Consider the following 22,665-nt stretch of genomic DNA (forward strand, 5'->3'; position numbering starts at 1 on the left):
TAATCGATGAAGCGTGGCTTTCACAACATTTAGCAGGCCAGCAGCTGTTCGCTCACCTGGGAATAGCTGCAAGCTGCCAATATTATGAGTGTTGTTTATCATATTGTATATTTTCAAGATTGCCTTGGCATATTTTGGTAGCTAATCGTTTAATTGACCGGTAAGACAAAGGCATACACTACGAAGGCATTTCGCAATAGGAAAAGATGAAACCATGCAGAAAAGTAAAGTGTACCAGTGGTTTCGGAACAGCTGAACTGAATAATCAAAGAAATCTTGTGAAAAAGATTGGAGCTTTCACCGCATTCAACATCTGCTAACGGTGGTTCGGATTCGGCGTAATCATTTTTCCTAGCAGTTTCTACATTTTGATGCAGTCGTTCCAAAAATACTGAATTGTCTGACTGTGGCTCATCTGACAAAGGATATTGGAACTGCATACAGACTACAGCATAAGGATTATGCAACTCAAATTAGTATCAGAATGTCATGATGAAATTGATGCTAAAAATTGTATGTTTGAAAGGTCTCGGAGGGAAATATGGATGTAGTATCTTCACCCATACCAACTGCAATAGGTATTTTGACAATGTCGAAGTATTCTTGATATGTTATTTCATATTTACAAGATCTAACTGGTGTCCAATTCAAGGTTTGCAAATTTTTCGAATACGGTATAGCAGTTTTGAGTAAAAAAATCATCAAATCACTCATACTTTATATGACTTATTTGGCATTTAGACACATTCAATTGTCTTCAAATTTGGCTATTTACTGATTTAAGCATGCCTGCACCATTTAAAAGCAACAGATTTCAAACACCTGCTCTACTTTCTCATCAAAATATTTTTCAATTTTCAAAGTTGATTTTCTCCCACTTCTAGTTTTTGGTAATATTGTGTCACGGGGACAAGAAATTTTGATATCAGAATACCTTCAATCCTAATCAAACTTGGCTCAGTACAAGTAGTAGGACTGTTCTACCTGCTAAGACTATTACTTTTGCTATAGGGGTTATAGTCAACTTTCTATGCTACCTATTATCTGATTTTTATGAAAAAAAATCGAAAATTCGGCACCGTACTACTACAAAACAAATATTTCGTAAAATCGGAAGTTTCACGCATTTCAGCAGGTGCTTAGAGGCCTCAGGACACTTTATAAAGCATTGCTTAGAATATCTCAGCATCCATCAATGAGACAGGGGTTTCCCCGTGCTAATCGTCCGATTCACCTATCTCCCCCTCAATTTGGGCCCAAGGAATCATTGTGAAATGCTGAAATTTATACAGCATATAAAGTTGAGTATGAACAGCTTACAGACCAATTTTTGAGAATCTAGCATTTACTGTTAATAAAATATCGCAATTTGAAAATTTTGTGGGTCTAGCAGTACCTTAGGGCCTTAATCAGAAGAAACAGGACTGGTAATTATCTTTAAGCATGCTCCCATGCTAAATATCAAGGAAATTAGAAGAATAATTAATGTTTCTGTGGCCATATATGTTCCGTATTAGCGACAAATGCATTCATACACTGCCGATGATATGTGTTCGCTCTGCTTTTCCATTGAGTTTTCTATCTAAGTTGAAAAAGCATAAAATCCAACTTATTAGTTACATATGCTATTTTCTATACATCGATATCAATACATACCCTTCAAGTCTTCTGACATCACTCGATTTGTTTCTACGCCTGCGGGCCACGGTGCAACGAAGTTCACAACATATCAAGACGCAAGTCAATGCGGCGAGTACGATAGCTATTCTCATATCGAAATTCAAAGTCCTGCACGAGATGTAAACGCCAAAATTGATGTTTTGTATGTCACATTTTCATTAGGGATGTGATAAATTGCATCGAGTACGTAGCTTACGATGAGCAGTAGCAAATCTTTAATTGTTGCTCATTATGAAGTCATTGAAATTAGGGTGTTGTGGGCAATTTTGCATTGCATTAGATCTCTATATCCTCGCCAATTTCCAAGGTCGACTTTTGTATTGCATAAATGTTACAAGAGTCCGACGGCGAGGTGTTTCCTGCTTACTTTATGCTTCGAGATTTGACATCAACCTAATTAAATGTAGTGTATATAGGACATAAATCGTGACTGTGGGCTTTTCTGGATATAAGTAATGTACTCAGGGAAATGCACAAATCTGGCTACATACATATCTACTATACTATCTACATACTATCATACTAAAACAAACTTTACATCATTCATGTTCTGGGCACAAATGCTCAAATAGGTGATAAGTGCCAAAGACTGTTCAATTAAGACTAAACATCAGCATATTAATATGGCTACGGAGGTAAAGAACCGCTATTAATAGTTAAAGACATAATTGTCTCACCAACGCAATGTAAGTAACCATTGTTTAAGATCTCGAAAAGTGTTTCATGTTGTAACAAAGAATACCGCACACGTTTCAAGGTGACGTAATGCTCAAAACAAAGATTTTCTACGATTTTGCTGATCATTTGGAGTTGCATGATCTGAAGCGTATGCTACGGCGCGTGTCTTACCACTTCATGTTCGCTTGACTGCACTTTACGGTAACTGCGAGGCAAGCAATACGGGACATTCTCCTCAGACAGTACGAAGTACAACATTGTTTACACCCACTATGACATTGCCAACGGTGCGTTGGAAATTTCCACGCGAACTTATGGCATCATGTTGATGACTATAGCTGCACCAACCTATACTCAAGGCCATGCGACAGGTAATGCTACCAGTTTTCTTATATCAGAGGTCGTGTCTGGTCGACTTAAGTTCAATTGCTAGTCAAAATGGAGCATCGGTTTGTACATGTGTTGTGTATAAATTCTAAGGCTCGTCAAAAATCAAAATTTGGCGTTTTGAGTTTCAGTCAGTGTTGGGATGACTCGAGTCATGACTTGACTCGAGTCAGACTTGAGTCACCTTTTTCGTATGACTTGACTTGACTCGAGTCACTTTGTTAAAATGACTTGACTTGACTTGACTCGGCGTATTAGAAATGTGGTTTGACTGGTGACTCGGAGCAAAATGCACGAGTCAATTTCAAGTCATGAAGTAATCGGTGTCGATAGAAATCACTGTATCTTGCACATGGTCGTATTGTTCGCGAAACGCTGGTGTAACCCGTGAGAGCGACCAATCATTCAATGATCGTGCGCTTTACTGAGACTCCATTGCTCTCTCACAAATAAATTGACCGCATACGAAGTGATCGAAGTTTACAGCTTACGTTATCGTAAGCTAGTTTAGTAAAGTAATGTAATTGCAAAAGGTCAATTTCTGTTCTCTGCTGTTACCTTAACCAAATATCTTGTTTCATTTTGAGCTTCAATTCGAATATACAATATAGTTTGTATGGTCCTCAACTATTGGCGCAGGGTCGAATTGTATCATATCAATTTAATACTGGATGATGTATTGCATCTTGTCTTGTCTATTCTCTATTTTGACAGGTAACTAGAAACTTACGTAGTTCAACAGTTCTACGTACAAGTGAGCGATACAGGGCCTTCTTGCGTGCATATTTAACTCTATCAGAATCAGTCACCACTTAATGTGTATTCCAGACAGCTCGCAAGATACAAAGACGTAATCATGCCTCATACTTCGAATAGGCAACTTGACTTGAATTGTTACTTGACTCGTGACTTGACTTGACTTGACTCGACTTGACTCGAGTCACCTGCAAAAATCGAGTGACGTGACTTGACTCGAGTCACTTTCGAAAATCGACTGACTTGACTTGACTCGAGTCAAAATGTGCAATGACTCGTGACTCTAAGATAGTGGCTTGATCCCGACACTGGTTTCAGCGCGACTAAAATTCATTTCACACTCAAGAATTCATGTTTAGTCGTTAATAACAGATTTCGCGTCCCCTGTTTAGGCATTAAATTGTCGAGAGCTTATAACTCGGTGGCTGTGGATTTGAAATATAAACGTATAAGACTGAAATACATATCGATGGCTGCATATCACAGCAAATTGAAAATAAATCAATTACGTCCCTAACAATACTCCATTTGTGGTAATAATCTATCAATCTGAATGTCTGAGTTGAAACGGATTCATGCAATTACTGATATACGACATAGTACTCGTTAGTTGCTTGACTCGAGACTACGATATTCCGATATATTGGTTCTAGCAATGTCGCTATGTTTGCCTTTTGCCATACTCTTACGGCATAGGATTTACAACCACCGCGTCGTAGGTATGAGTGGATCATATATTTGAACTAACCGACAGAGTCGATTGGTTGCTATAATGGCGATTCTGCGAAAAAAAAAAGTAATTTTCGCGACGAAACCACGTTAATTTCCTTTTATTATGTTTTTTTTTTTTCAGATGACATTTGCAGGTGTGGAAATGGAAATCGCACACATACTGGAATTATGACCGACAAAGATACCATAGCTGAAGCTGCTTCTGCGCGACAGCGAATATTGGAAATACAAAAACTGACGCAATATTGATGTCGGTGTGATAGGATACATTTGAACGAGCACTTTGGTGGTAACATTGAGTCATAACTACAGCTCTAAGGAAACGCCGACTAGATTGGAACTATCATTTGAATATTGAAATAAGGCGACAGATCCATTTCAGGGGCGGGGATCATGATGACTACAAAATCACAGATGACGCTGGGAAGCGAGTGGCGCAGTTCGTTAAACACTGCTGTCACGACACCAATGGTTGCTGGTTCGAGTCTCGGCTCTCCCCTGTTTCTATGTGTCGGAGGTTTATCTGGGCTTTTCAAGGCGCTGTATTTACAGCGGGATCGGCGATGAGGAGAGAGAAGAAGAGAGAGCTGAACTCTGGAAAGATGGCAGCTAAAGACCAGAAAAACGAAGCAAGAACGCAAAAGACATTGTGTTAATGCAATTGATGTGCTGGGCGCAAATAACCATATGGCGATAAGCGCCAATGTTGTGAATAAAACAAACAAACAGAGGTGACGCTAGAAATAGTAGCAATTTTCGAACATTCATTCCGTTACCGTGATGCAGAGGCTCTTTTACACAATGATACTGACCATTTCTGTTATAAAATTCATGTAATGTTAGAACCTAAAACCGATTTTTACTTTTCAAAATCTAAATTTTAACTACTACGTAGAAGGGCCTGAAAGCATCTACAAATAGTGGCATAGTCTGAGAACATTATCATGTGAGTAGTACCGGATAGCAAAACCGACCCGAGTACTGCTGTTGCCGAAATTCGCTACCCTAAACCAGTGTTGGGATCAAGTCACTACCTTCGAGTCACGAGTCATTTCGAGTCATTGCACATTTTGACTCGAGTCAAGTCAAGTCAATCGATTTTCAAAGGTGACTCGAGTCAAGTCAAGTCACTCGATTTTTGGAGGTGACTCGAGTCAAGTCGAGTCAAGTCAAGTCAACTCACGAGTCATGTCACAATTCAAGTCAAGTTGCATTTTCGAAGTATGAGGCATGATAACGTCATTTCCTTTTGCTAGCTGTCTGAAATACAGATTGAGTGGTCATTGATTTTGAACCGATGAACGAATGTAGAGTTAAATATACACGCAAGAAGGCGCTGTATCGATCACATATAAGTAGAACTGCTAATCCTCGGTTTATAGTTACAAGCCAAGATAGAGAATAGATACGAATTGATAAGATGCAATACATTGCGCATTGGCAAATCGATATGATACAATTCGAGCCAGCGTCAATGGTTGAGGACTATAGGGTTGCCATACGTCCGGAATTTCCCGGACATGTCCGGAATTTCACTGTTCAAGCTAGCGTCCGGGAGGAATTTCTAAAATATGCCAAATGTCCGGAATTTTGAAGACTTGACGTAGGCTCATAATTTTTTCGTAAATCAACATAAAAACATTATTTTTAGGACTATATTTATGCTGATGCATGATATTTTTCTTCGCGCTGCGCGCGATTTACAATAACATTCATTGATTTTAATATGGAGACTACCACTCTCGTAAAAACTGCAATAAAATATATATATATATAAACAACCTTCATTTACTGGAATAAGCCTAATTGTAATCGGAGAACGGTATATTCCTAGAGATTGTTGAGGCCGTTTAAATGCTTTATTCAAAGATAATGTTTCCGAACGTGGGGCTCGTTTGGCTTAATTCTGGGGTTTGCGAATAGGTTGAACGTAATCAGGTTCCAGAATTGCCCGTGAGGAAGTCTGGGAAAGGGTGCTGACTTCTTTTAGTAATCAGTTCGTCAAATTTTGATCTAGGCCACGGAACATTTTCAAATTGGAGATAGAGTCGAGACCATAAAAGGTTGGAAACCACTGGATCTGTTACCCAACATATAGCCACATACTCCTGAACCGGATCGTGACCACCTCTGGTCTATGAGCAAAGCTATTCTAGTGGGACGTCATAACTCATTTTGGAATCCACTAGTGGCCGCTGAAGAGCGTCCATAATTTGGGTCGCAGAAATATGGTAACCCTAAACTATATTCGAATTCAGTTTCACAATAGGTTTGGTTATAAAGGTAAAAAAAGAGAACAGAATTTACTTTACTATACTAGTTTACGACAACGTAAGCTGTAAGCTTCGATCACTTCGTTTGCGGTCAATTCATTTGTGAGAAAACAAGGCAGGCTCAGTAAAACGCACGATCATTAAATGATTGGTCGCTCTCACGGGTTACGCCAGCGTTTGGCGAACAATCCGAACATAAGCAAGATGCAGTGATTTTGATCAAAGCCGATTACTTGATGACTTGAAATTGACTCGTGAATTTTGCTTCGAGTCACGAGTCAATCCACATTTCTGATAGGCCGAGTCAAGTCAAGTCAAGTCATTTTAGCAAAGTGACTCGAGTCAAGTCAAGTCATACGAAAAAGGTGACTCGAGTCTGACTCGAGTCAAGTCATGACTCGAGTCATCCCAACACTGCCCTAAACTACAGCCAAGCCCTCGCTATCGATATATGTACGTTCCTAATTTCTTCCTTGCGAACGCGATAATTGGCTGAAGAATATAAACACAGCGTCTTATATAAAAAAGAGTTATTGACGCAACAAATCATGTTAGCCGATTCAGTGGCAAGTCCGTGACTTTAACCGGTAGGATATCTATCGTATTTCAGTATGTCTATATTTAACTCGCCTTAAGGCTTCCGCGCCGTTGTGAAAACAGGAGGGAGTTACTCACCTCACTTTACAGCAATGGCTTACCAACTTTTTTTAGACACGCACCCTTTATGATGAAGAAAATTCCGCGCACCCCTTATCGTCATATCACAAAATGCAACCAAATGCTGACAATCCCATCTGATAGTGTGATTGCATGGTAGGTTATGACTGCTGATGAGAGAGTTCCCAAATATGTCATTTGAACTATACACACAGCAACAACAACTATGAACTGGGGGTAAATCACGTCGAGCGAGAATATTTTTTTTCAGGTGATCGCAGCGTCATGCCCTCTTTCAGATGCTTTCACGTGCCCTAAGGGGACGCTCATCCAGTTGGAGAACCACTGATTTACAGTGAATAGTTGCGATTGTACACGGCACACGTGAAGACATGGTGGGTGTGTCATTTGGTGGAAATATGGGTATGTACCAATGCCGACCAATATTGATCGATCTGTTGAATGGCTTCATCCCTTCATCCACCGTGGTCTTTGGTCATTGCGGTTTTTGTATATTTCTTCCTTCAAGGAATTTGTTACAACTCTTTTTTAAAATCAAATGAGGATTCTATGCCTCTATGGCGCAACCATTATGGCGTAAACATTATGCATTACGCGCACTGTGCACGGACAGACCAGACGCGACTGAATACTGATAGAGGCTTATTTAAAGCTACTTCACGATAAGCGATAAAATTGCTAAGGTCGTACGATGCTTAGCTATTGTTTGAATAGGCAAAGGAAAATGCTGGTGCGTGATAATGTCGGAAAAAATCAAGGAATGGGAATTATTCTCTCTTTCCAGTTCGGTAGGACTGGTTTTAATGAAAACCATAGGAGTTAACTCATTAGTGAAAAATGAGGATGAATATTATTTCCTACACTGTCGCGCAATGCTAGATTTCTTTATTCTCCGTAGTTTTATTGTAGATAGTCAAGTTGATAACGGTCGTATGTTTCACATTGCTCTCACATATTATCGATGACATACAGTTAAATCCAATATAAACATTGCGTGAAGGATAAATTGAGAGTTGTGTTCCTGCGGATCTGTTTTCGTTCACCTTGGTAAACCACCGTAGAGCTACAATAGTGAGGTGGCAGCTTTGACGCGCGGCATTTCACAAGCTTTCAACGTCCTCACATGAGCTGCGTTTCGCATGGAGTCTGGCGTAACGACGCTAATTGTGGGTAAGCCTCAACAATTATTCCTTCGTGAATCAGCTCGATAACGTTTAGTAGCGGTCGCCGCCTTTCCTGCTCAACATTTCCGAGCGGCCGAATTCATTAATGATTCATGTAAAAGTTTCTGCGATTTTTTCTGCGAAGACTTGAAAACGATTTATGTGATTCGCTTCAAATGAATTGATATTTACTCAGATATACTTCACAATAGTTTAAGCCAAATCTGAAACTTGACGGAGACCAAATCTATTTTCTGAATGATTGTATTCGTGCGAAATTGCCGCTCCAAGAGGTTGGGGGTTGATTGGCACTCAAACTTTGCAAACTATAAAATAATGCGTTTTGTCAGCTACAATGTATTAAGGAACACTATAATTTTGCCTAATTAACTCAATATAGTACACTACTTTGGGCATTCAAATGATGCTGGTTTTATTTTTTACCCAGTTGAATTCTTGTTGTAATACGTGAAGGTGGTGCGGTATGTATTACATACATATTATATATAATTATACGCTTGACAACGTTGTTGAAGTCCGGTGAGAAATCACCAGAGCTCGTAAAGTCGCATCATCAGGTTACACTATAATATTTGGAATATAGAGTACTTGACAGATCAGTCGAGAGTTGCGTGGAGTTGTTTTCATTGAAGTTGAAGCTAAAGCAACAGCTAAAGTTAAGTTGCAGTTAACAGGAAATCTTTAGAGATTTGCACTGGAGAGGTGACGGCTTAAAAAGCGCGATATTACCTAAGCCGAAAGCACTGTTACATAAGCTGTGCTTTAGACACTAAGGCATAACATGGATTGGCGTGAGTCAAACACAAACTAATGGTCATGTTTCACACAGATCCGTTGCTTTAGTATCGTTCGCTGCCTAAACATCTCAACTTTAATCAGAGGGCGATATAATACACCAATTCTGAAGTAATCTAGGAATGAGAAAATACCGTCACGTATATTTATCAATTGAAAACTACTTCGCTTATCGATAGCCCGCTAACATGTGGTATAGATCGGAGCTTCAATTCATCTCAACTCATCCTTAGAGTCGACACTTGGGCTTTAGACAGTATTTTAACGACAATCCTTATATTACAGGACGCAAACGGTCATACATGGGAACACGTTTGTTCTGAATGTTCATTCATTCATTACATCGATATCAGTCCATGATTAATTCATATGTAATCTACGTGCGATAAACTGTCCAACTGTAGATAACATACAGTGATATAATAATAAATCTACCCATAAAAGCGTTCACACATTGTTTCGTGATCGAGCTGCTAACGACGCCGGTGATCTTTAATATCCGTTTCCCTGTGCAAATATCTACTTAACATTGCCTTCATCGCTACATCATATTCTTGCGCGAAATGGCTAGTATATTCGGCTCTTTGTAGTTTAAGCGAGTCCGAGTTTAATTCTTCTGGTAAATAAGCGGGGAACTACACGCTAGGGGAATCACCATGGAACTGCACGCGTTGACGTAAAAACATATTCACCTCCAATGCTCGAAGGTAACGTGCAAGATGATGTCGTGTCGGCTGGATTGCGCAAAGCATTTTTAGGCAAATGGAGGCGTTAGTAAAATGTGAATATGGTCTTCATCTCCATTCATAAGCCAAATTCGATTATATATTGTAATTCCATGTGTGTAATGATACGTCGTTAATAAAGTCCTCAAACACTGGGGGGTAATCAACAGAAATAGCGTTCCCGTTTTTCTAAATATTCCAATGGATTTAAATTTTGCCGACTTCGAGTAGCTGTAGAAACTAATAATCATACGGATTTGGCATTACACTGTTGAGAGGAGATGCCAAGATAACCGGTTGATGCAGATCCTGGGTAATGATAACACAATAAAAATCCACTGACCCCTACTCATCAGGCACCCCGCTATCAGTCACGAGAACGCATCTCTCTATTTCGGGGTCGGGAACCTTTTTCGTCAAGAGCCATAATGGCTCCATATTTTACCATTTCAACTAGCAAAGAGCCATATATGTCAATTTACTGTTACGTCACAACTGATAATTCGAAACGTCATGGTAGCACTAATTCCAATTATCGCTAGATAGGATTCGTCGTGTGCGCCACGTTTTTTTTCTGTAAAAACTCGTACTAATCATGGTGGTTGCCTTATTTGAGCATGCAAAACTTGAGTCACGAGAACGTAGATTCGTCGAGATAATCTATTTAAACACGATCGCACGCGTAAGTGCGAGCCAAACATGGTCAGTGCAGATGTTTATACCCACTCTAAGGTATGATATATCATAGTGACGTGAGATCAGGTGACGCAAGTGAGGCAATGACTCAGCTGTTGTCCGGATGCGCGAACAAAAATTGCAAAAATCTTCATTACTATTGGTATTTGATATCAATGTTCATCAATGACTTGATTTTGAACATTTTTCTCCCAAAATCACACAATTTGCATATTTATTGTTCGAATAAAATTTGAGTTTGTAATTGTGAATGTCACTTCCCCGGAGGTTCATTTCGGCCATTTCGTCAAAGGACCTATAATTACACTATGTTTTCAATTGTGAATATATCAATCCAATATGACGTCACAATTGAATATGCGTGACGTCATGGCTTATAAAAATTGAAACATCTTTTAAACAAGGGCCCTGTTTCAAACAAGTTTGTTTTTACAACATTACTGATAACGTTGTTGTATATAGCTATATATCATTTTAGAATTGACCTCCCGCTCACCCCTTCTACTGCGCGGATACCCGAGTTCCATAGACCCTAGGTTGGAAACAAATGCATTCAGTGGTAGAATTTGTGCATTGTAATAAGACCTCACCGCAGGTAATATCGGCATCCCCGGCAATCTTTATTTTTAATTCATTACGTCGGAAAGTCGACGAAATACAGTTCCTGCTCTCGGTTTTAAGCTCAATTGCGAACATTTTTGGTATTTTCCGGTGTCATATCATGCGGAACAATAGTCAAGCCTGGCCAAATTCGTGAAGTAATCTATCCGACTGATCTCTCGATTGCTAAATTATGCGGCAGGAAAATTGCGTCAGTAGGGTTAGGTTTTGGTTAGGCTGGGTTTTCATGTAAACAATTCCGTTCACCATTCCGTAAACTTGATTCCACCTTATTCATATCCACTAAGATTCACTGGAAATATGATTTAAGGAATCGCGTGACTTCTCAAATGTAATGTGCTTGTGCATATGCAAGGAAAGTCCATATTCCAACAGCAAATATATCCTTGATGTGCCGATAAACGGCGCTTCCTGTCATACTCGCTTCATTAACAATCAACCACACAATTGTCTCCGGACCTCGCATTTATACCTGCAAAGTCTCTCTGGGCTCCTCATCGCCGATCTCACTACTACGGTAGTGCATTGAAAAGCCCAGACCGAAAGTGAGCCGTGCTAAAAGTCGGCAGCTGAGACAACGCTGGGGGCGCGTGCTAGCGAGGGTGACTGAAGATTGACTGGGAGAAGAGATTGAAAGCCGTACCCAAAATTTACGAAAGGCAACGACACTATGAACATTATCACTATTCATGTCGTGGCAGCACATAGCTTGAAAAAAGCGATAAGCGCCACTGTGTTGCACCAATAATAATACCAATCATCGCGTACGTAGTGCAAACGACCTAATCGATCATAAGTGCCACTATCCGAGCTCCCTATATTCATATTGAATAATGCAAACACCGTAGCATCACCACTTCGACAAATAATTGATACGATTACAGTCCATAGCACCAGTGACAGAAAACGACCAAGTAAGAATTCTGTGGGATGTACCAGTTATAAGAGACCGCAGAATCAGGAGCAACCGCCCGTATATGATAATCAAACTAAAAAAGAAAAGTGAATGCTTATTCATTGAACTGGCCGTGTCAGCTGATCAAAACATATACCACAAAAGGAATCAGAAAAAAGCAAGATACGCAGAAGTCAAAGGAAATGTGAAAAAATGAGGCGATGCAAAATAAACGTTGTACCGATATTCATTGACGCTAAAGGAGTTGTATGCAAAAAACTCATGAGACATATCCAACAGATACCGGGAAACGTTCGATTCGACATGATAGAAATGATACTGATGCCAGTGTTGACATTTGGCATATTTGAATGCAAAGGATTGAAATTTTGGCACATATTCATGCTGGTTGGCACTAGACTTTGCGTTTGTCACGTTGGCACCTTCGACTTTCTTCAACTACAATAGTTAGCAGTAGCACATTAGATCCATAACAAGTGTTGTTTACTTGTGTACCTAACCAAGTATACAAGGCCGTTAAAAATTAAGTTTAAGTACATTGGTGGCTTACGTCCCATGAATCTTTATCTTGCATTACATCGAATTAATAAGTCACTGGACGGTGCATCTATACTGAGCATTGCAATTAGGCCATTGGGGGCCACCTTTTTTGCTATTCACGGTCGCATTTCGATTACTTAAGTAGCCTATAGCCGCATTCCTGGACATAGTCGCAATGAACTAACCGGAACCAAATACCCATGTTAAATTGCTCATGTCCAATTAAGGTGAGCTCCGGACTTTTCTGCGTTTTATGGCCTTACTATACGCAACGAAATCGCTTGTGGTCATGGAATGAATAGTCACTAGAAGAGCTTATGGTCACGCCAAGCGCGAATATTTGTTCAGATTCACGAATGAATTTCGTCATTAATATTAGTAGTTTCACATATTACTATAAAATATTAATCCTTTCGCAACTCATGTGATCAGATTCACCGATAAAGGTAATGGAGGTCGTGTTTTAGAAAATGTAGGGCAAGTTATAAATGATGATGAATTTTCTATAGTGGGCCAGTTGTTATTAGTAACTTGGTTGAATGCTGTTATTTTTTGACGTCCCATCAGGATTGCCGGTATAGTGGTAAGATTTTGGAATCTACCAAACATAACAGAGACTAATTTCTTTCGTGAAGAGCACACGATTCCAAATTGCTATTTCTATATGGGGAGCATAATTTTTTTCCATTGTAGAGCCGAGATTGCAAAGGATGCTACTATACTCATATCAATTAAATCTCTCAAAGGCTAATTATTCTCTCAAAAATTTGGGGGTCTATTTTTATGTCCACATGCAAATTCCATTTGAATTGCAAGTCCACAGCCGCACAATTTTCCTTTTACGTTCGCAGGCTTCCCACCCCTGGCCTACGCAAAGTAGAGAAGAGGCGTGCACATACACACTAAATGAAAAGTAAAGCAGATAATATAAAAGGCTACATTGAATGAGAGTAAACATAAAAGAATGTGCTATTTATAACATGTAATATACTACTAGTATGCTGCACACTAATATGTTGATCAAAACTACGGACAAATAATATCAGAAGATAAAGAATAGTCTCGTATCGACCGCATTACGCTGACGCAATGCTGAAACCGCACTTATTTTTAACGCCAGAATAAATGTCAGCCAATAAATCCGCCAGGGCTCCATCCAGTAGGTAAGCGACACTTAACCAGGTTCCAATTCTTTTTCTGCAAAATAAAACTGATTAGTCGCAGTTAATGTTGCATATAAATATAACAGCGATGTTGATCGGGTCCGTGAGATGTCGTCACATATAGGGGAGATGTGGTACCGATGGATCACTGGGACCGAAAATACTTGCAAAACTCTCCATGATCATTCCATGACTACACTCCGTGAATTTGTCTACAATTACATGCTGACAGGATTTTTCCTCACATGCAAAAAAAATCGACCTGCGTGAGTTATTGGGTCTGTGACGAATGATTTACGTTTTTGGGGGTGTAAAGTAAATTTGGATGGACATTTGCATTTTACTATATCACCTTTCAGACTAACAAACCCGCGATAATTTTTGATGTGGAGTATAGGGCTTGCATCAGGGTATATAATGACACTAATTTTTTGAATCAATACCATCATCGAGTGGACTATTTTCAAGTCAATTACAATATTTATGGGGTGGGGGACCTATGGTACTATAGCCAAATCAAGCAAAATAGATAGGGGAAATGTGGTACCAATGGATCAAAAATTGCAAAATGATCTCTGGCCCTCGAATCTACGGCCGAGAATAGCGGATCTTTTACTGTCTCAACACTTTGATACAAGCTCTAACTATCGCGGGCATTTACATGGATATCCTCCTTTTCAAAAAATATTTATAAACGTTTAAAATTTGTTGCTCGAACGTGTCATCGGCCCTCACCCGGTGGGTCCAATGGCACACGACGATGGGACTTTAGAGACATACGCTCAAAACTCAAATTTTTCAACATGTTTTGTTGTGTACTCTATAATCTAAAGCTACAGCATGCCCATGAAGAATGTATCGTCGTCACCTACAATAATAAAATGGATTATATGAACGTAAATGTTGCGATAAAATCACGTTTTGATTTCCGCCAAAATTTACAAAATTAATGTCACATACATATTACCGAAGAATCGTCATTTTGACTTTCAAATACCTCATAATAGCAATAAAAAAACATAGGTAATTATAATTTACAGCCTCTACATATGTAGGCGTGTTTCTGTTGATAAGTGATTATAGTTGGTCCGACTATTTTGCTTGATTTGGCCACGGTACCATAGCTCCCACTCCCTATAAACATTGTAATTGAATTGAAAATAGTCCACTCGATGATGGCATTGATTCAAAAAATATGTTCCATTATATACCCTGATGCAAGCCCTATAATCCACATCAAAAATTATTGCGGGGTTGTTAGTCTGAAAGTTGATTTGGAAAAATGTATATGCCGATCCAAATTTACTTTGCACCCCGTGAAACGTAAATCGTTTGTCACAGACCCCATGACTCGCGCAGATCGATTTTTTTTAATGTGAGGAAAGATTCTGCCAGCATGCCATTGTAGACAAAGTCGCGCAATGTAATCATGGGATTATCACTGAGAATTTTTCAAGTATTTTCTGTCCCAGTGTTTCATCGGTACCACATCTCCCCTACCCCAACTAATCACTTAACAACAGAAACTGGCCTACATATATGTAGAATTTAAATCATAGTTACCTGTGGTGTTTTATCGCTATTACGAGGTATTTGAAAGTCAAAATGTCGATTTGCGGGTAATATGTATGTGGCAATAATTTTGTAAGTTTATGCGTAAATCAAAACATCATTTTATGCCAACATTTGAGTTGATATAATCTATCTTATTCTTGAAGGTCGCGACGAAACATTCTTCATTGGCTTGCTGTAGCTTAGCTTATAGTACACAACAAAACAAGTTAACAAATTTAAGTTTTTGAGCGTATGTCTCATAGGTCCCATGGCCGTGTGCCTTTGGACCCACCGGGTGGGGACCGATGACACGTTCGAGCAACAAATTCTAAACGTTTATAAATATATTTTGACAAGGCGGATTTTCATGTAAATGTCCGCGATAGGTAGAGCTTGTACCGAAGTGTTTAGACAGCAAAAGATCTGCTATTCTCGGCTGGAGTTTAGAGGGCCAGAGATCATTTCGCAATTTTTGATCCACGGGTACCACATCTCCCCCTGCAGCACATGATTTCCCTTTCGTATTGGTATCACATTGTTCCTACCGAGCGACACAGAAAGCTATCTACTCGGTTAGCGGGGGTGTTGAATTCCATGTAAAATGGATTTTCCGATACGCGATACACGTTCACATCATACGATTGATTTTATTGATTTTATCAAAAGTTGCGTTTATGATTATTTAGATATCGCAGGGAAGAGGTGAGCTAATTCTCAGGTCCGCAGGCCGGATATGAGAAAATGAAGTACATCGCGGGCTGGATTACAGAATATACACATTAATCTCATATTTATACACACACGCAAGGAATTTATTTCGTTACTACATCGCCCCTACTTCGCGGGCCGGAGTATTGAATATATGCAATAATCGCGTACTTATCCACCTATACAAGGAATAAATCGTATTTATTGTAAACTTTTAGTTTAAAGCTTAGAATGAATTCAATACCAAAAGCTGTTGAAGTCAATCAGACATCTGTGGTCGGTCGAACTTGTCAACAAGTTCTTTGAGTTCTTGCTGCTTGTCGTATTTAGAAATCCTTAGTAAAGACTCCACGTGAACATCATGTATTGGAACGAGGCCTTGTGTCGTTAATGTTCATTGTTCATTGTCGAAAATGTATGTAGACTCGACCCGAGCAGGCAGTCTCATGGCCATCTTTCTCAGTTGGGCAAACTGGGAATAATTCTGTGACTCACAAAAATTGTCAATACCTTCAGAATATAATTTCTCTTTCAGGGTAGAAACTCTCTACGGGCCGGTGGCTCGTCCCTGTCTTAAGGTATGAGATAATCTAAAAGTTTAAGATTTGCAAGGTATCTGCTTGTTTAGGTTCTTTCTTCGCCATTCAACCGATCGCGAAAACCTTTTGATGTTCTTTAGGTTTCAAACCTACGTGAAAGTATTTCGCTGTCAGCTCCTGCAGAGCTGTCAACTTTGGTAGTTTCCCATGTCACGGACCATTACAGGTGTTGCGAGTACGCAGAAAGAAAATAACGCAATGCGATAATCATTTTCCGCATAAAGCCAAACAGCAAAGTGATAACCCATAAAAAACAAGAAAAATACCACCCCCTAATCCTCGAGTCCGACCGAGGTCGGTTCAAAAATTTCTACCAAGTGTTGGAGGTTTATCTAGGCTCCTCAACACCATCTCATCCTCGTAAGCGGTGTGAAACAAAACCAAAGAAGTGACCAGTGTTCGAAGTCATCAGCAACGGAATCAAAAATAAGAAATATAGGCCTGGTGTAAATGACTATTGTATAGTCAACAAACGCCATGAATACCACAAACAAACACCATAAACACGTCGGTATGCAAACTTGACCTATGGCATTGCAGCAAAACTCACTGCTGTGGACTTGGCCATCATTTTTTGCAGACAATTACACCAGAAGTCGAATTGCGACTGTTGTTATGAAAGTGATACGTCTTGTGCAGTGGCCAGATGTTGTCATCATCATTACTAGGGCATGTTTTACTTATAAGTAAAACATCTGGCCACTGCACAAGACGTATCACTTTCATAACAACAGTCGCAATTCGACTTCTGGTGTAATTGTCTGCAAAAAATGATGGCCAAGTCCACAGCAGTGAGTTTTGCTGCAATGCCATAGGTCAAGTTTGCATACCGAGGAAAGATGCATATATTTTTCACTAACTTTGCAGTAATCAGTTGCATTTAAGTTTCACAAAACTTGCACTTAAAGGTTGCAATTATGGTCAAATTCCTTGATATTATTAGGGTATGAGATACTCGAATCGATCCGTATCCAAGGGACTGTAATAAAACTCAATGTTGGTGACTGGAACAAAAAATTGACGCGGTGAAAGTATAACTTTTGGTGGTCTAGCGTGAATGTACGTCAAACCAGAAAGGACCTCAAATTTGAACGATAGTGAAATAATCAAGCTGTCTATTTTCATTTAGTGTCAAATATCTCCAGTAAAAAGTTGGTTGCTTCAAAAATTGGAAAAAATTCAAGAAAGTGGCATGAAAAATCGAAAAAGTTGCAAAAAGATGAATGAGAAAATGAAGAAAATGTGAGATTAATGAGATTAATCCAAACAGCTTAAAACACCATACTACATAACTTAAGTATTTATGAGACTGCCTGAACTTGCAAAAAAGTGACATAAGTTGCAAATAATTGCCTTAGTAGATTCGCTCAGAGACGTCGTAGCGTGCGGACGCATCGTCGTTTCAGTTCATTAGCTTAGCAGATTGGGTAATCAAGACAAGTGTCCGACTAGCAATTTACGCTTTGGCGTAGCCAGATATGGATTGGATATGGAGACAAGTTCCTACGCAAAGAGGAAGTCTTTAACTACCTTCAATTCTTCTGAGGAAGAATGAGGGGATGGGGAGTGGTGCGAAGTAAGAAGCAAAATACCTGCCAAGAAATTTGCACTGATGGATAATGCAGTTGGGAAGGAACGGGAATCTAATAGCCAAAAAGCAACAAGTCAACAACTTGACGTGCTGCTATCGGGGTCTGATGGAACACGCATGGGACACCAACATCCTACAAAGGTATGTGAGGCACTTAAGATAAACATTGGCAATTTTGAAAAAATACGTAGATTGCCTTCTGGAGATCTAGTTGTAACTTGTAAAACCAAAGCACAGGCTGATAAACTTCTTGTGGTGATTGTTGTGATTGTATAAGTGCTGATTACTGTAATTAGTTTACTTTGCTCTGTTCATTCCTTTCGTACCTCAGTTGCTTATATCTGTGTTGTCGAGTGCATGTCCTAGTTCCGTGAAGTTGATTGTAGCTGAATTTCAGTTAATAAAAACCTAGAAAGCTGTCAAGCAGTTTCGTCTTCGTCTAGCTACGCTTTCCTCGAAAGGTCACCACAATTTTATTAACTGCTATTGACACAATCGACTCTGGAATGACTTTCTCTCAAGAGAAGTATATCCGCGTGCCGGTTCTAGATTTATTGCCGAGCTCTCAAGACTCTTCGAAAGTATTCAACCACTGGGACAAAATGTTGTCTAGCTTCATATCGGCTGCAGAGTCTTCTTTACCATCGACCAGCAGCACGGACACTGGACAAGACTCTAGCAGTGGCCGTCCCGGGGCAGTTCTCGATAAGTTGGCTATTTTGATTGGTTATGTATCGCCAAGCGTGTACGCTTTGATCGAAGATCATGGCACGTTCGAATCTGCCATGGCACACCTAACCAAGTTATATCGGAAGAAAAAGAACATCATATATGCTCGACATTTACTCGCAACTGCTAAGCAAGACTCTGGTGAGACCGTCGCTGATTTCTCACAAAAGATGATCGCTCTGTCTCGTGATTGCAATTTTGAAGCTGTTAATGCAGAAGTGCATAAAATGGAGGCCGTGCGAGATGCCCTAATTACTGGCTTGCGGTCCTCTGGCATTAGATTGCGTCTTCTCGAACATGATGAGTTAACACTCGAAAAAGCCATGCAGATAGCAGACTCTCTTGAACGGGCGCAAGCGTTTTCCTCGTCCTATGAAATATCGCCTCCTACCGCTAACATGGTTCCGGGAAATCAGGAAATGCAGAAGACTTCACATACACCTGATCAATCGCCTGTGTTGTCCTGCAGCCCTGAATTGGCTGCATTACAGAAGTCTCCTGAAAAAAAGAAGTGCTTATTTTGCGGCGGTTTCCATACGATGCTTCGCAAGTTTTGTCCAGCCCGAAACAGCGAATGTTCGAGATGTGGCCGACGGGGTCACTTTGCCAAAGTCTGCAAATTCAATTTGGCTTCGCTAGCCGGTGTACCCGGTTCTTTAAGGCGTTCTTGTAGATTCGGGGGCATACGAATGCTACATTAGCTCATCATTCGCCAAAATTCTCAATCTCGCTCTTACTCCTCGGGATTACACTATTACCCTTGCATCAAAGTCATCTTCTGCTCGAGTTATTGGTCACGCATACGCGACACTTCGTATTGAAGATAAAGATTACGGCGCAACTCAATTTTGCGTCGTTGATGAACTGTGTGCCGACGTAATTATCGGTTTGGAATTCCTCAAACAGCATAAGAGAGTTATATTTCAATTCGGTGGGCCTAAGGGAGATCTCGTAATAGGACGCAAGCATTGTGCCGTAGCTGCCGCTAAAGTGAGTGATCCGCCTGAAATATTCAAGTTTGTCGACCCAGCTGCAAAGCCTGTAGCTGTGAAGTCGAGAAAGTACAGCTCAGAGGATCGATCTTTCGTACAGAGCGAGGTGTCGAAGCTCCTGGATGAAGGCGTTATAGAGAAGTCGGTATCTCCCTGGCGAGCTCAAGTTTTGGTAACCAAGGACCCTCGACATAAGAAAAGGTTAGTGATTGATTACTCGCGGACGATAAATCGATACACCCCTTTGGATGCTTATCCGCTACCAAAAATTGATGACATTGTCAATGAAGTTGCTAAAGGTGTTGTTTATAGCACGATCGATCTCAAGTCTGCCTATCACCAGGTGTCTCTCTCTGCGGCCGACCGACCCTTCACAGCTTTTGAAGCTGATGGTTGTCTGTATCAATTTCGTCGCCTACCCTTCGGCATCACCAATGGGGTCGCTGCATTTCAACGGTTCATTGATAAATTTATAGCGGACAACCACTTGAAAGGCACAATAGCTTACTTGGATAATGTAACCATATACGGAAGGAATCAGAAGGAGCACAATGAGAGGCTCTCTTCGTTCATGTCAGCCGCTGATTCAACAGGTCTGACTCTAAATAAAAATAAATGTGCGTTTGGGGTTTCGAAGCTCTCACTGCTCGGCCATCTGATATCCCACAATGATATTCGACCCGATCCGGATCATTTGCGACCCTTAACGCAAATGCCGGCTCCAAGCGATACTCGTAGTCTGAAGCGCTGTTTGGGCATGTTTTCGTACTATTCAAAATGGATTCCGTCTTTTTCCGACAAAGTGAAGCCCCTATGTGAAAATGTCGCGTTCCCCTTGCTTGAAAAACAGAGAAACGCATTTGAAACGTTAAAACAGAATCTACTTCGCGCCTGTTTGAGCTGCATCTATGATGACGAACCGTTTCAAGTTGAATGCGATGCTTCCGAAGTTGCGATCGCCTCTATTTTAAGCCAAAAGGGCAGGCCTGTTGCGTTCATGTCTCGAACGCTATCAAAATGCGAAATGAAATACCCCGCTGTAGAAAAGGAAGCTTTGGCCATTGTCGAGTCTCTTCGAAAATGGGATTATCTCTTGAACCGAAATGAATTTAAATTGATAACGGACCAAAAGGCATTATCTTTCATATTTAGAAAAGACCATCCGAGTAAGATTAAAAATGCAAAGCTCACTCTGTGGAAACTCGAGTTGAGTCCGCTAAAGTATCAAATAATTCACCGCCCTGGATCCGAGAATATCGGACCTGATACTCTGTCTCGGGTTTGTTGTTCGTCCCCAGGCCAGCCACACATGAGCCTTCAAGAGATCCATGAAGCGCTGAGTCACTCTGGGATTCGACGACTTGATCACTTTGTCCGATCCAAGAATCTACCTTTTTCTATGGAGGACGTTAAAAGAACTTGTGCTAATTGTCAAATATGTGCTAAATTGAAACCTCGGTTCTTCATGTCTAATGAAACGAACAAGTTGATAAAAGCTACTCGACCATGGGAACGTATTAGCATCGATTTCAAAGGTCCCGTTGATGGACCCAGAAAGTTTGTACTTGTTATTATTGACGAGTACAGTCGCTTCCCATTTGCTTATCCTTGTCGCGACATGACGTCGTCAACGGTCGTCAATTGTCTCTCATCCTTGTTTTCGCTTGTCGGTGTACCGGAATATGTACACAGTGACAGGGGTGCCTCATTTCTATCTAAGGAAATCACCGATTTCTTGACACGCAAGCGTATTGCCACCAGCAAGTCGACTCCTTATCACCCCACGGGCAATTCGCAATGCGAGAGGCTTAATCAGACTTTGTGGAAATCCGTCAAGTTGCTTTTGGAAAGTCGGAGATTGCCGGAGAGACATTGGGAATCGGTTTTGCCGGATGCTCTGCATTCCATCCGGTCGCTCTTATGCACGGCAACTAATTGTTCTCCTCATGACAGGTTCTTCAAGTTTGATAGGAGATCCATGTTGGGCGACTCCATCCCCGACTGGCTTCTTCGTGGCGGCACCGTACTTCTACGAAATTTTGTGCGGAACAAAGGCGACCCCCTCGTTAATGAGGTAGAACTATTGGATGCCAACCCTAAATACGCCTTAATACGTTACAGAAACGGCGTAGAATCAACGGTTTCCGTTAAAGATCTCGCACCCTACCCTGTTTCTACAAAGTCTTCTGAGGCGCTTGAAAGAAAGGAAAAAGAGTTTTCCGCTGTCTGCGATACAACGGAGCCGTCATCCGATGAACTTACCACCTCGTCCAGCAGCGAAAAAGATGGCGTTGCTTGTAAAACATTTTCTTCGCGTCGCGACGAAGTAGTGGAGCCCAGTAGCAGCGCAGATGTCGAGGAACCTCCACTGCGCCGATCCACGCGCATAAGGCGCGCTCCCGAACGTTACGGGCAAGGGACCTCGTAAAAGCTAGTCCCTATTTTTCTTGGTGGGGGTGAATGTGGTGATTGTTGTGATTGTATAAGTGCTGATTACTGTAATTAGTTTACTTTGCTCTGTTCATTCCTTTCGTACCTCAGTTGCTTATATCTGTGTTGTCGAGTGCATGTCCTAGTTCCGTGAAGTTGATTGTAGCTGAATTTCAGTTAATAAAAACCTAGAAAGCTGTCAAGCAGTTTCGTCTTCGTCTAGCTACGCTTTCCTCGA

General features: G+C 40.6%; 1 protein-coding gene across 3 annotated transcripts in view; it reads right to left on the minus strand.

The window, feature by feature from the left end:
* The window catches only part of LOC145444637 (uncharacterized), a 40,542-nt gene that overhangs the window by 5,926 nt on the left and 11,951 nt on the right, over window positions 1-22,665 (minus strand). For 2 of the 3 annotated variants that reach the window (XR_013916739.1, XM_080322665.1), the window contains one exon: window positions 1,657-13,858. Coding sequence is in view for 2 of the 3 variants with exons in the window: in XM_080322665.1 (XP_080178791.1) it covers window positions 13,790-13,858 (69 nt within the window). In the remaining variant the exon portion in view is untranslated. Of the gene's footprint in view, window positions 1-1,656; window positions 13,859-22,665 lie in introns of those variants that run through there. The other variant, XM_080322657.1, reaches the window with a different exon arrangement.

This window comes from Botryllus schlosseri, chromosome 1, assembly GCF_051294905.1.
Source record: "Botryllus schlosseri isolate E-star chromosome 1, Bs_hap1, whole genome shotgun sequence".
In the NCBI taxonomy this organism is placed as follows: Eukaryota; Metazoa; Chordata; class Ascidiacea; order Stolidobranchia; family Styelidae; genus Botryllus; species Botryllus schlosseri.